This window comes from Haemaphysalis longicornis, unplaced genomic scaffold, assembly GCF_048455015.1.
Source record: "Haemaphysalis longicornis isolate Haplotype H1 unplaced genomic scaffold, Haemaphysalis longicornis Haplotype H1 scaffold_6, whole genome shotgun sequence".
Classification (NCBI taxonomy): Eukaryota; Metazoa; Arthropoda; class Arachnida; order Ixodida; family Ixodidae; genus Haemaphysalis; species Haemaphysalis longicornis.
In genome coordinates, this window is record NW_027526407.1 from 71,820,383 (window position 1) to 71,833,730 (window position 13,348).

Consider the following 13,348-nt stretch of genomic DNA (forward strand, 5'->3'; position numbering starts at 1 on the left):
GACATCGCTTGTTTTGGATTTTACGAGGAATATTGACTAGATTTCGAATTTCAAGACCCTTAGGCTTTGAGATACGTGCTGCGTCTCATCCTGAAGGTGGAATAAGCAATGTCTTAGGACCGTTACATTAAAAACACCTTAGTTCTTTTCTTGTGCTACGATGGGACACTGCCCAGTGGCGTTACCTTCATCACATGGTTTTCCTCCATCAAGCTGTGCTACTTGATGGGCATGCAGTCCGGGACTGCCGGGCGCTGACAGGCGTCTGGCGGAGGGTATGACGTTCCAGGCACACCATCTTATGTACAACTCTTAATGTACAACCCAATGAAACTACTGTCTTTTACTGTCTTTTTGTACTGTCTTTTGTACTTGTACTGTCTTTTTTTTTGTTCTGTCGTCCGCGTCCTTACGCTGTTTGTTCAAATGATGTATAGCCAACTAACCCAAACTGCAATTCACTCGCATCCATTAAGCAAGCTTCCCGGCATTTTCTTAGCCCAATTTATTAGGACGTCCCACGATATTCATTTGGACCGCAAAATGACAGACTTCAAAATTTTGTCGTTCGATTTCGTTTACGATGCTCTGCATGAGGAAACCTTCGCCAATTTTTGTTTTCTTCGTTTCACATTGGCAGAACCTTCATCTATACCATTACGGTGTATGAAGAAGGAACACAAGAAAGTTGCCAGAGTTTCTTTCAGCGAGCGTCGCCTATTTCCAGCCCAACACCGGAAGCAATATTGTTGTCCGAATGCAGTTCCAAGAGTGGGCACTCACGCAGTCCAAAAATAATGAATTACTATATATTTGCGCACGGTGGTGCTTGCTTCAGCAGTAATCTTCTTACTTTCAAATAATAGGTCTTAAACAATACTTATGCACATTGGTAGAAGTGTCGCTGTTTGTGACACGGCTGTTTGAAACTGTTCGTGGTTTTCTAGACTTGTTTAAAAATGATCAGGTCCAAATCTTTCCCTCAACCTATGACATGCCCAAAATTCGCGTAAATCGCATTAAGCTACATTTGTATGCGTTCAATACTAGTACCTTTTTTCGTGGAACAGTGCACTTTTTGAAATACTTCCACTGCAGTCAAGTTAAACTTTATGTGGGCCGAGGTTAATGAAGACACAACTCGCTTGTTTGATTGAAACATTTATTGCGTTCATAAAACAAATTCAGTGAACATCCTCCACATCGCCACGTTGAGTTAACGGGTCCAATATCAAACATTGCGCTTGTCATGTCAACACAGTTGCAAAAGTTTCTTTTCCTGTTTCTTCACAACGGTTCTCGCTGCCCTCCCTGGGTCAGCCTCAAGCAATGAGATAACGCTTTAGGAATTCCCCCCTAACTATAAAAAATGACCATTGGTGGACATTGACTGTGCGCTTATGTTATGCACAAACACATGTCACGCTAGGAGCGCAACACATAGCTGCAGCTGGTCATCCTGGACGTAGCCTTCATATTCCATGATGCTTAACTGAATGCTATTATTAAAATAGCAACCCTGATTCCAAGCTGTCATTGGCCTTGAGTAATATTTCGCACCACTCGGTTCACACGTCACCTCTCGCTTCTGAAGTGTCTCCGGGTGCACCACAGAGAGCACCATCTTTCTCTGGAATGGCCACTGGAGGTACTCATCGACCTCGCCCTTACCGAGACACATGTACAATTGCAGTGACAGCGAGTTGTTGTAGCCACTTTTCTGGATGTAAACTCCAACCAATAGGAAGTAGCCGCAGAGATAAACTGGATTGCTTTTACTTTCAGACACGCCCTTCTTCGTGGCATCGTCCTTCAAAGAAGCATACCCTTTCAGTATCCACTGGTGGGATGTTTGTTTCATAGTGTGGCGTAGAACCGCCTCAACATTCTTGACCAATTCTTTGCCCGTTTCAGCAACTTTGTCCTTCACTAAACCAATGTCAACTTCGTGGCGGGAGAAATAATCCCGACTTTCGCTTGCGATTTTCTCCAAGTCCTGCTTCAACGTTTCCCCCAAGTTGTCCACGTCGCAGGGAAGTTCCTGCAAGGAGATTCGCTTTAGCCCCGCCTTCAGCTCATCCAGCTGCTGCTGCATATGCAACGTTGTAGTGGACAACAGCTCCAATGTTGGCCCTGTACATTGCTGGTCACCGATCGGCCCGAAGGCCGTTTCTGACGAGGTGGGTCGCTGACTGCCCGCACACGATCTTATATGGGAGCACAGACTTTTGCAGAGAACTTTTGTAGAACACTTAGGACAAGACGTCAAGTGATGTTCACATTCTCGGTGGAAGTGTTTGGACAGGTCCGAAGCGGGGATGGTAGCACTACAACCATTTGCTTTGTTCCAGCAGTTCACCTGCAAGAAAAAATGAGGGTGAGAGTGGAAACAAAACGTAAAGCTCCAGTCTTGAAGACTTCGCACGATGCAGTTTAAAAGCGATATTTATGTGCATGGTGCAGTGCAAATTCACGGCGGGACAACGCGGATGCCACTTCCTTGTTCGACTTCTGATGCGAGACTCAAAAGATTCAATTATCAATGGTGCACTGAATTCCCGCAACCTCAAATGATAAATTTCGCGTGATTGTTAACGGGCAGGCCCTGAATGATACTCCTCTCACCTAACACTTCAATGCTCATTACATCAACGCCATTCCATGCACCTTACCTACCATTGTTTCATCATAGCGTGTTCAGTTCTGACACGGCGTTCTTGCAGCCAACAGACTTCTGAAGTCCAACACATTTTTGAATGCCTCAAAAATACTGAAAGGGTCGATATTGACAAATACATAAATGCGCCCCGTCACATGTGTCCTCGACGTCATCTGCAATTACCTAGTTTATATTTATAACCTTGCCCTGCAAACCGGATGCGTCCCAGCTAACATGAAATGAGCCAAAGTGTCGGTAATATTCAAAGGAGGAGACAGGAATGGTGCCGCCAATTTTAGGCATATATCGGTGCTTCAAATTTTTTCAAATGGTTTCAAAAAAACGATTATCCTGCCTAACAAACCGGATCCAGAATTACTTAACTCGCACACCTGACATGTGGTTAGTTCCATTTCCCCGAACTAATTACTTTTTCCAAACATTGGCACATAACATTCCGTCCATATTAAACCGAAACAGCGTCGAATTTTCAGGACGGAGGTTTACGTGACATACCCTTTGTGATGCTTACGTCAATAGGTAAATGTTGCGTACAGTGTTTTTATTTACATATTTTGTCGGTATGTTGTGTTGAATGGTTTTAGTAAGACGCGTGAAGTGCGGGAAAAGTTTTGTCTGCCATTGTCTACTCCGCTTTTGTTGTAAATCCAATGCTGCTGTTATACAGATGTCTTAGTAAAAAAAGTTATTGTATTACGTGATTGTATTTTTTTTATTTTTAATTGTCACTGTATCTACGTGTGCCATCGAAATTTATATTGGGACCCATGGCCCCGTCAAGCTACGTATCGCAGCCTTAATGCCAGGGTGACCCTCAACATTGTAATGTTGAAAATAACATTGAATTGATTTGATTTGAATTGCTCGCTAGTGGCTGTAAACCCAAAAATGCTAATTAATAATATCACTCTGAAATAAAGGACTAAACCGTCACGCCCTATTTCATAGAGCAAAATATCTGGCCAATGTTGACTTGCAGCTTACGTCCTGCTTACAATACTGAAGGCACCATAAACACGAATGTAAGTTTGCTTACTTTGAAAACTGCCGGTGTCATTGCTACAGTTATGCGAACTTCCACGCAAGCTCCATGCAATGAGACTAGATAAATACAGAAAACATAACTAGCGACTCCAGAAACACTTTATTCTATGACGTCACAGTTTCTATAAACAGTTTCTATGACGTCACAATAATCAGTTTGCACAAATGGCCGCCTGCGACAAAATCTGCCACAAAGGAACAAATGCACGATTGTACTGCTACGCCTGGTTTGGAATGACAGCAACGCTTGAATGCTAACACGGCGTTGACACATTGATCGCTGTTTCTTAAGGCGATAGTGTTATTCGGCTCACTTTTCAATTTCGCCGTCGCTGCCAGCCTTCCCCTATCAGCCGTGTTCATCAAACGACAGTGCAAGTAAAACATCGACGCTACCAGGAAACTACAACTTAGGCAGCCAGATACGAGGGCTTGCCGGAATTCGGAGCAGCGACAATGATATTGTGGAAGGGAGGACAATACCATGGCCGATGCAAAACAAGAAGATACGCGATTTGAGCAGTCGCCGCGCATGCGCAGTGAAGTGCTTTCCACGCGCCGTGTATAGTCCTATGCTCGGTAGACGTAGAAGACAGCAGCAACCGCAACTTACAACAGCACGAAAGCGCCTCCCCGATGACAGAAAATGGCGCCGTCGCCAACAAGTGTCACCCAGCAAATGGGCAAAACATTAGGACTAGGCTCTTTATTACTTTATGTGCAGCCAATTTTTTTAAAGCAAAGCCTTACTACTTTCGTCCAGCGCTTTCGCGGGGGATGCCCAATTTGACCTGTTCACCGGAAACACACCCCTCGAAGCTCATGGCGTGATTCGCCGGGCCCGTTTTAAGTGCGAATGCACTTCTTAAGCGACCCTGAACCTGCGTCCACCGGCGATGTCCGCATAGCATACCCACGTGGGGGATTGGCCAGGAATCTCCTCGTCTTCCTTGGCAACGGGGGGAGACGGGCGCGCGCTGCCTGGCCGCTGACATGGCACATACCCACGTGGGGGATTGGCCAGGAATCGGGCGTGAGAAGGGCTAATGCACCCGCTTAAAGGAGTACTGACACGAAATTTCAAAGCTGAGATCCGCTCTAGCAATCAAGTACAACGACAACACAAATAGGTGTCTGTGAATAAATGCATCTTTCTTTCTTCGTAGTTGTGTGTGTGTGTGTGTGATCTCTCTTTCGCGAACATTACCGAACCGCGCAAATTCAACTCGTGCATTCGCACTTTCACATTCTTCCCCTCGGGGAAATGCGGGGAATTTTTTAGGCGTTGCGGACAAGGCCCCGTTTTCGGTCGTTCTGCTCAGCACGAGCGGCGGCCGCTGCAGAGGGTACGACCTATCAGCTGATCGGCAGCCAACCATGCATGCGCCACTGGGTCGCCTCGCGCTATACGTGACTAGTTTCGCGTTCGCCGTGAATGAACGCCGCGTTCGCCGTGAATGAACGCCGCGTTCGCCGGTACTCCTCCTGTGAGCGTTGCACGGGAGCGAACGTCTTTCAGACGTGGTCGGCCACACAGCTACGTCAAAGGTTAACCGAGCGAAACCAAGACTCACCGATGACTAAGCCAAGATTTTGATATGCATGTGCAAGGTTAGCCGAGCTAAGCCGCAGCCTTTTTTTCATTAGGACACTTCAAGGGGCTCGTCAACACTTTGGGTAAATGCCTTTCACTTTTCCCTTCTCGTCTGGAAGCGGAGCGGCAGTGCCTGATTTGCTCGTTGCAGCAGACCCTCCAATTGTTTCCGATTTGCTTTTGGGGCGATTACTTTGAAGTGGCTATCGAATGCCTTTATTGCTGCAGGAGCAAGCAAGGCGACCAATTGCCGCCACACAGCTCTACAGTCAAACCCGGCTATAACGAACCCGGATAGAGCGAATTATGCTATATATCGAACAAAAATAATTCAGTTACGGAAATACATGGGAAACATATTTCTTATAACGAAGTTCACGTCCGATATACCGAACTCTGGGCGCCTAGAATGGCCGCCGAAATGCATGATCTCGGAGCGGCGATTGAGATGTGGATTGGCCGCGACCACGGAGCAAGAACGGCGACTGAGACATTGCGCCTCGCATGGAGCGACGTGACGCCTAATACTTTCCGTAACTGTTTCCGATGCGCGGGACTCGCGACGGAACCCGCCCAGTCAGCGAGTCCGGACCAAGACAGCAGCATCGCTCAACGGTGGGAAGAGCTCGCCAACGTCCCCGATGATGTCGCGAGTGAAATCCGTCCGACGCTTATAATGAAGCTCTTTCGGCAGTCGATGTGCTCCGGCAATGCTTCTTAGATTTTTGAGGACGCGGACTCGAACTGGTGCATACAATGTTTCGTGTAGAGAATGCTACGCTAATTGAAGCCGCCAAAACGAAAGTGAAAACAAAAATCACCGGCTTTTTTTTTTTTGCAACGTGGGCAGTTAATGCGGAAAGTAGCTTTGATACTTGCAATAAATGGATTATTTTGGTATGGTAATGGCTACTGTACTGTGTTCGTTTCTGCCTACGTGGATGGCGGAGTTGGGGAGGCGGCGGGGGGCTCCAGCGGATTGCGAACTCGTAACAATAAGCTCGTTATAGGCGGGTTCGGCTATATAGAACTATTGGATATATCGAACTAATCGCGGTGCATATTGAAGTTCGCTATAAACGGGTTTGACTGTATAACGGCGTTATTCGAGCGCCAAGATCGAAAACGAGAAAAAAATTTCGAGTGAGTTTCAAAAGTTACATGCTCGGCATAGAACGGTAATTCTTGGCTGAAAAACTTCGTGACCTTCCATTCTAAGCAACAGATATGTTTGTTGACTACGTTACGAAACTATTTTCAAATAACGATGAAAAAAGTGTAGCAGGGTCTCTTAATTATGAGGTAATTGTGCATCCTGTCGGACAAAAAAGGCACGCAATTCCAGCGGCAATGCTTAGTACGCGCCAGGTTTTCAAAATTACATAAAGCAAGCCGATCAAACGTCACACGTAACTACGACAAAACGACGAAAATTGTTCCGGCTTACTTGTTTCTTTAGCAGCTGTTCGGTGGGGAAGTCCCTCCACTGGACGGTTTCCTCTGGACACGCCTCGCCGTCGAACGGACACGTGCGCACTACGCCCGGTCCGCACTGCTGGTAACAAAGGCCGCACAGAAAGTGTCCGCAGAGTAGGGCGCCTGTGCACTTGGACACATGTCCGCAAGCGCTGCAAACCCTGGCCGGGGGAGGTGGAACGACGAAGTGTAGGGGTCTCAAGTCCAGCTCCTCGGAGAAACCCCTCAGGATGCTGTGCTGGTAGCCGGAAGGCATGATTCCGCACTCGTGCACGGGCGAGGACTTCGTTGGTTAATCTGAACAGTCCTGTCGTCTAAAACATTCACAGGCGCTGTTTGACGCGACAGCTCTTGTATGGCTCCCTTGTGAAGACAGTACGTTCCCTCAATATCGTTAACTGCTTCTGCCAGGAAGCGACGCACGAAGCGCCTCTGGTAGTAAGAGCAGCAGTGACCGGAGTCACGAAGAGGCAAGAGCAACTGGCAACATCGTGGAAGGGACGGGAAATGCGTGCTCTTGCACGCGCTGGCCGCTAGCGGCACTGCCGCCGTTTCGTATTTTTCTGTATCCCCAAAACAGCAAAACAGCCGACAAACCCCCACCGTTCACCATTGTAAGAAATTTATTTTTGTTTGTTGTTTTAGTTACGGGTGCAATGTGTGACACGAGAATTTTTTAATGGATGCGATTGAAGTGCTACGCTGCCGCGTCGACGTCATGTAGACGGCACGCTGCGCTGGGAAGTAGCAGCGAAATCACAGCGTCACCATAGAGAAAGAAATACTGGTGGCGTCACCACGATTGCACGCGTTATCACGTCGCTGCGCTAGCTTGTGCGATACTGTTCCGTCGCAGCCAATACCTTGTAAACGCGGCCACGACTTTCCATCATGTGCAGAAGGGACGTGGCAGGGCGTTTATTTTGCTTTTCTGCATTAGGCTCTTGTCATTTTCCGTTGCTCAGAACTGATGCAGAGCGGCTGCGTAATTTATGGCCGTAGCGCCCGATTTTGCGAAGAAAAAACGCCATTGTTGTTCTTTCTGTCCGGTTTGGTTTCTTTACTAATTACGCCCTAGCATCAGGAATAGGCGATTAGTGCGTAACCACCACGCAACATTAGCTCGTTGGCACCGATGCAACAAAAGGTAGATTGGCCCGTGCCGCGTTACACGTGAACTTGACGGCATCTGTGCAGAACAGGCAACCCAGCCACGCGGACGTGTCGTTCGCACCACGTAATATATGGCCACTGTGTGGGGTTTTTACCTTTTGTATATAGTCTCTTACAAAGATCAGCTCGAATAATAGAAATACTTGCTCCAGTGTCCACCAAAGCTTCGATATCGTTACCTTCAACTGATCTAACAACATGTTCGACGGGTGTTATGGAGGAGTTGTTTATGTCCCGATCGACGCAGTTTCCCCTCCAAAAACTGCATGACTTAGTTGTCCGAGAGGTGGGCGAAGTCATGCACGACAGGGCGAAGCGGAGATACAGATCGACGAAATGGTGATGGGCAACGACGTCGCGACGCACGAGAATTGGTTGGGGACTCGGAAGTGGCAGGAGGAGAGGACCGCCGTGGCGGAGATGGGTAACCCCTCTGGCGGTAGCCGTAACGAAGGTTAGGTCGGTCACGTTCGTAGGTGTCGTAGCCACGTCGCTCATCAATTAAACGCCTCCTACAGAACCGCGAAATGTGCCTGCGAATTCCACAGTAGAAACACACCGGTCAGGTTGAAAGAGGGCTCAGGGCGCTGCGGTCGCTATGCTGGATAGTAAGGCTGCGGCCCAGGGACCGGCTTGACCGCTGCACATAGCCAGGAACTGTTTGGGCGGGAACGGCTGCGGCGGGATGCTTGAGAGTCAGTGATGATGTCTCTGCTGGAGCATTGGATGAGGGCTAAGGCAATGGGAGTTCTTCGGCGTCTCGAGGGTCGTACGGATGGACCCGCATGAAATTAAATGGCTTTTGTATGTTCAAACATAGGCGCTGGCTTGCAAGATGACTTTTAATGAGTTCCTCAATGCTGTTGTGAAGACCCATTTGAAGAAGCTTGCTTGTCGATGTACTCATGGGGAGCCCGAGGGCTTGTTTAAATGCCTTCCGAATAATCCTGTTTAGTACGTCAATTTCAGATTTGGTTAGGGCCATCCATGGGGCGACATAGGTGAGGCGAGATATGACAAAAGCTTCAATTAGTCTCATTGTGTCCTTTTCTTTCATTCCTCGATGCCGGTAGTGACCCGCCTAATCATATGCACGACTTGAACAGACATATTACGTTGTTTTGACAAGGCAAAGTCGTTTCGGGTATTGTCTTGTATGGTAAGGCCTAACCGTCAAGAGATATTTCGATGGGCTCGACGTGGTGTCGTGGGGGGGGGGGGGGGGGGTTCCGGATGATGACAAGTTCTGATTTTTGCTGTGAACAATGTAAGCCACAAGCCTGAGCGTAATTATTGATTTCTTCGGCTGCACGCTGCAGTGTGTCCTGCAGCCCACCGAGACTGCCAGTCCAGAGGGTGATGTCATCTGCATGCAGTGCGTGGTGAAGATTCGGCATCTGTTCTAGCTGTTTTGGTAGACCCATAAAAGCGATATTGAAGAGGAGTGGAGACAATACAGAGTCTTGCGGTGTACCCCGACTGCCAAAAGAGATTTGGTTTAGATTTTATATCTCCAATTTTGAGCACAGCCTGGCGGCCTGTGAGGAAGTCCGAAATGTAGGATAAATTCGGTTGCCACAGCCAGTATTATTAAGGCGGGAGAGAGTCGCTGCGTGCGCAACGTTGTCGAACGCCCCTTTTAGGTCGAGGGCCAAAATGGCTCGAGGGGAGTGGCGAGTGGCAGGTGCAATTACCTCTTCTTTGAGTCGCAACATAATATCATGGGTGCTTAAATGTTGTCAAAACCCGAACATTGTTTTGGCCATTTGGTTGGTGTCTTCAAGGTATACGGCTGCAGCCTTTTGAGTACAATGCGTTCCAGTAGCTTCCCTACGCGAGAAGTAAGGGAAAAAGGTCGGAGATTGTCGATCTGTGGGGATTCGCCTGCTTTAGGAATGAAGCGGACTTCGGCGGTTTTTCATTGAATAGGTAGGCGGCCAGTTGTCCAAAATTCATTAAGGTGTTCAAGCAGGATGGCAAGTTCATCGTCACCAAAATTGGCAAGGAGCTTATAGGTTACTTGGTCAGAACCCGGGGCACTCCTTTTGTTGCATTCATCCAGGGCTCGTTCCAGTTTAAGAGTTGGATATCTCGGTCGAAGTCCGCGTTAGGAGTGCCAGAGTGCGGTGGTGGGGGGATAGGATCTCTGTTTGGAAATATTAAGCTGTTCTGGAGTGCCGGGGTAAGAGTGAAGAGTGAGGACCATGTTTCGATTTGATTCCCCTTGCTTTTTAGGGGGTCAATAAGGTACCTAAGTAGGTTCCAAGTTTTGCGGGAGGTCAGAGTGCCCTGGAGGCTGTCGCAAAGCTGCAGCCAATTTTCCTTGCTTAACGACTGTGCGTACAACGCCGCCAGTTGAGTGAGAAGGAGTATCATCCTACGGAGCTTCCGATTGTGTTGCTGGTGTTTCCATCTACGCGTAAGGCTATGGCGTGCTTCCTAAAGGCGCAGCAACCTCGCATCCACACAAGGGGTCTGGTAAGTCGTGGTAACAGCTCGCGTATGAGCATGAACTGTCTATAGAAGGTCGTCTAATTGTGCTGTGTAGGACTGATCAGGGTTTGGCGAGTGGCTGCACAGCGCCTTCCGGAAATTATCCCAAGTCGTAATCCGAGTTTTTCTTAGTCGTGCCTTGTAGTCCCGGTTGCGCAACAGGAGATGAATGATGTCGTCGTCTGAGCCTAAGTTAATGTGGATGGATGACCACGTGACATCGAGCTGGCATGCCAACAAAGCCAAGTCTGAGGTGGTGTCCCTGCAAGTACTGGTGCCAGTTCCGGTCGGTGTGTTGGGTTAGTTCAGGATGGTGAGATTAAGCTGCTCAATGGTCGAAGCAACTTGCCGACCTTTTTTCGTGCTGTACTTGTAGTGCCAAAGTTGGTGTTGGGCATTGAAGTCTCCTAGAATAAGTTCCGGACGGGAGCAAGCTTGGGCGCTGATATCCTGTATCGTAGACTGAACGTCAGGTTTCTTCGTGGATGGCCGGCAGTAGATGTCGAGGATGAAGAGATTGGATTTAAGTTTGGTCGATGATGATAAAAGTTGTAATAGTGCGTGTTCGCACGCTTTTTGTGATGCTGTACATTGGCTTTTAGATTTCGGATGAGTGTGGCTGTGGATCGTCTAGACGGGTCTTCATAGGAGATATAGCCAGGAAGCCTGGTGAGGCCATTCGTTTCGCGGACAGCGATGATATCAGGTGGGGGATCGATAGTGCTTAAATATTGTTGTAAAGAGCCTGATTTCTTCTTGAAGCCTCGACACTTTCACTGCAGGAGTGCAGTGGCGTGCTTGTTAAGCTGTGTCGTGGTCATCAAGGGGTGATTAGGAGGGTTTGGGTTCGACGGATCTGGCATAAGGGGCCGGTCGGCGGTGGGAGCGAGAGCCCGTGCTTTCAGGTCTATCTTCAGGTCGGGTCGTACAAGGTCGTCATCAGGTCGGGTCGTACAAGGCATCACGTCGGGTCTCCAAATGGCCAGACAGGGCAGGGGGCGACATTACCCCTTGCCGGAAGTTTAGGTGCTCGGTTCGTAGAGAGTTAATTTCTTTCTTAAGGATGTTTTCGTGTTCCCCGAGGTTTTGAACTTTTTGATTTAAGGTGCCAAGTTGGGCATCAAGCTTGGTTAACATGGACTGGAACCACGAAGACTTGTCGGATTAGGGTTCGGCCTCTGCGGTCTGAGCTTATTGTGGCGAAGGAGGGGGAAAGTCAAGGGTGGGGGCTGTGGGTTGGGACTCTTGCGTTTTTCGGTCACTGTATCCTGATTAGTGAGTTCTAATGAGTCAAGATGCGATTGAAGAGCTGACATAACTGATTTTTGTGGTTCAAAAAGCTGTGTGGGACTTCTGCGCAACCCTGACATGGTGTGGCAGACTTAGGGTTTAAGTTGGAAGGACGGGTTGAGGTCAGTGCTGTTGGAGACACCCGTTGTACCGAGCTTACTTGTTTTGTGGCCACGTTTGAGCCAGGTTTCCCAGCCTTCTCGGGCCGAGAATCTCTGTTGCTGGATTTGCTACGCAGTCTCGAACTCGGCATGGCAGCTCCCGGCGTCGCCTTCGTGTCAAAGAGGGGTCTCGCGCTGGCTCCCGGCTTTCCGCTCTGGCTTGTCGAAGCCGTCGTTGACGCAGAATATACGGTTCCGCGTGGCGCTTGGTACAGCCGGGGGAGTCAGAGAGATAAGGGCCACCAAAGAGGCCACAGGTGGAAGAGCACGGGTGATCTGGAACAGGGTCCCGAAGACCGCACTGATGGCAAACTTTAGCTGTCGGTTGAGGGAAGGCTGTGGAACGGTGACCAATCGCACGACATGTAGAACACACGGGAATTCTCTTTTTGTATATGGAACAAGGGTATTCGGCCCCATAGAGTCGCACATGATAAGGTAACTTTGGTCCCGCGAAACTAAGGATGACCGTCGTAGTTCGGCCCAATTTGCGCACTGCGTAGATCTCCTCATGGGTTTGGTCAAGGTTGTTCAGGATTTCCAGCTCTGTGAAACGAAGGGGTACTCCACGGACAATGCCCTTGATTGAGTCGTCTGGTGCTGACCCGTAGAGCGAAACTTGGTGGATGGCAGCTCCGATCGTGATTTTTTAACTGGGCTAAGAGCACGAGCAGCCTCCTCAGAAGGTGTGCTTACTGTAGCCGTATTCTGGGTTGCGTCGATACGTGGCTTCAGGTTCCCTGTCCCCAAGTATTCCAGATGGCATTGAGTAAGGCGAGGGAAATTTCTGCGTATTGAACATCCCCGAGACGAACGCCCCCTTGAGGTCGTAAGACAAGCTTGCAGTCGTCACGGGGTAGCGGGTGAGGGCGAATGGATGGCTTAAATACGTCTTGACGTAGAGGCTGTAGTGGCGTTTGCTTGAGGTAGGGCTGGCTGCGCACTTCCTTTTGTAGCTAAGCCACGTTGGCGTCGGCATTGCGCTTTAGACACGACCTCGATGAAGCCATGGCTATTTCCTGCGTTGGACCCTGCGTGGCCATCTCACATTACTTTTCGGTCCATGTCGGTATCCAGAGGAAGACTGGAGTCAGCTACTCAGACAGGCACAGTGCCGTCTCCGACGCTCGATGTCCCTTAAATAACAGGCACAGGCGCCGCGCCCAGCTCTCTGGGGTGGAGGGTTAGGCCTGACATGTCCATGACGCGACCATCAAGAACAGCCCTTGATATGCCCTTGATACAACTTGATACGCAGTGATAACTAACACTGGTTCAGATGGACGATGAAATTACAATAGGTGAGTAAAAAAATTAGCAGTGGGTTAGCTCGGCTATGTCAGGATATACGTAGCGTGAGCTAAGGTTCAGCTGTTTCTTCTTAGGTTTCCTGGTTGTCTAGGATTAGCTGGTTATCATGCTTATTGCTTGTAAGAC

General features: G+C 48.9%; 1 protein-coding gene across 1 annotated transcript; it reads right to left on the minus strand.

Annotated features, from left to right (window-relative positions):
* Positions 1–1,151: 1,151 nt before the first annotated feature.
* Positions 1,152–7,317, minus strand: LOC144143239 (uncharacterized). Its single transcript, XM_077675023.1, has 2 exons — positions 6,766–7,317; positions 1,152–2,359 (listed from the first exon to the last, which is right to left on the minus strand). Exons 1-2 carry the CDS (start codon positions 7,048–7,050, stop codon positions 1,421–1,423), a joined length of 1,224 nt encoding a protein of 407 aa, XP_077531149.1. The 5' UTR covers positions 7,051–7,317; the 3' UTR covers positions 1,152–1,420.
* Between the last annotated feature and the right edge of the window lie 6,031 nt (positions 7,318–13,348).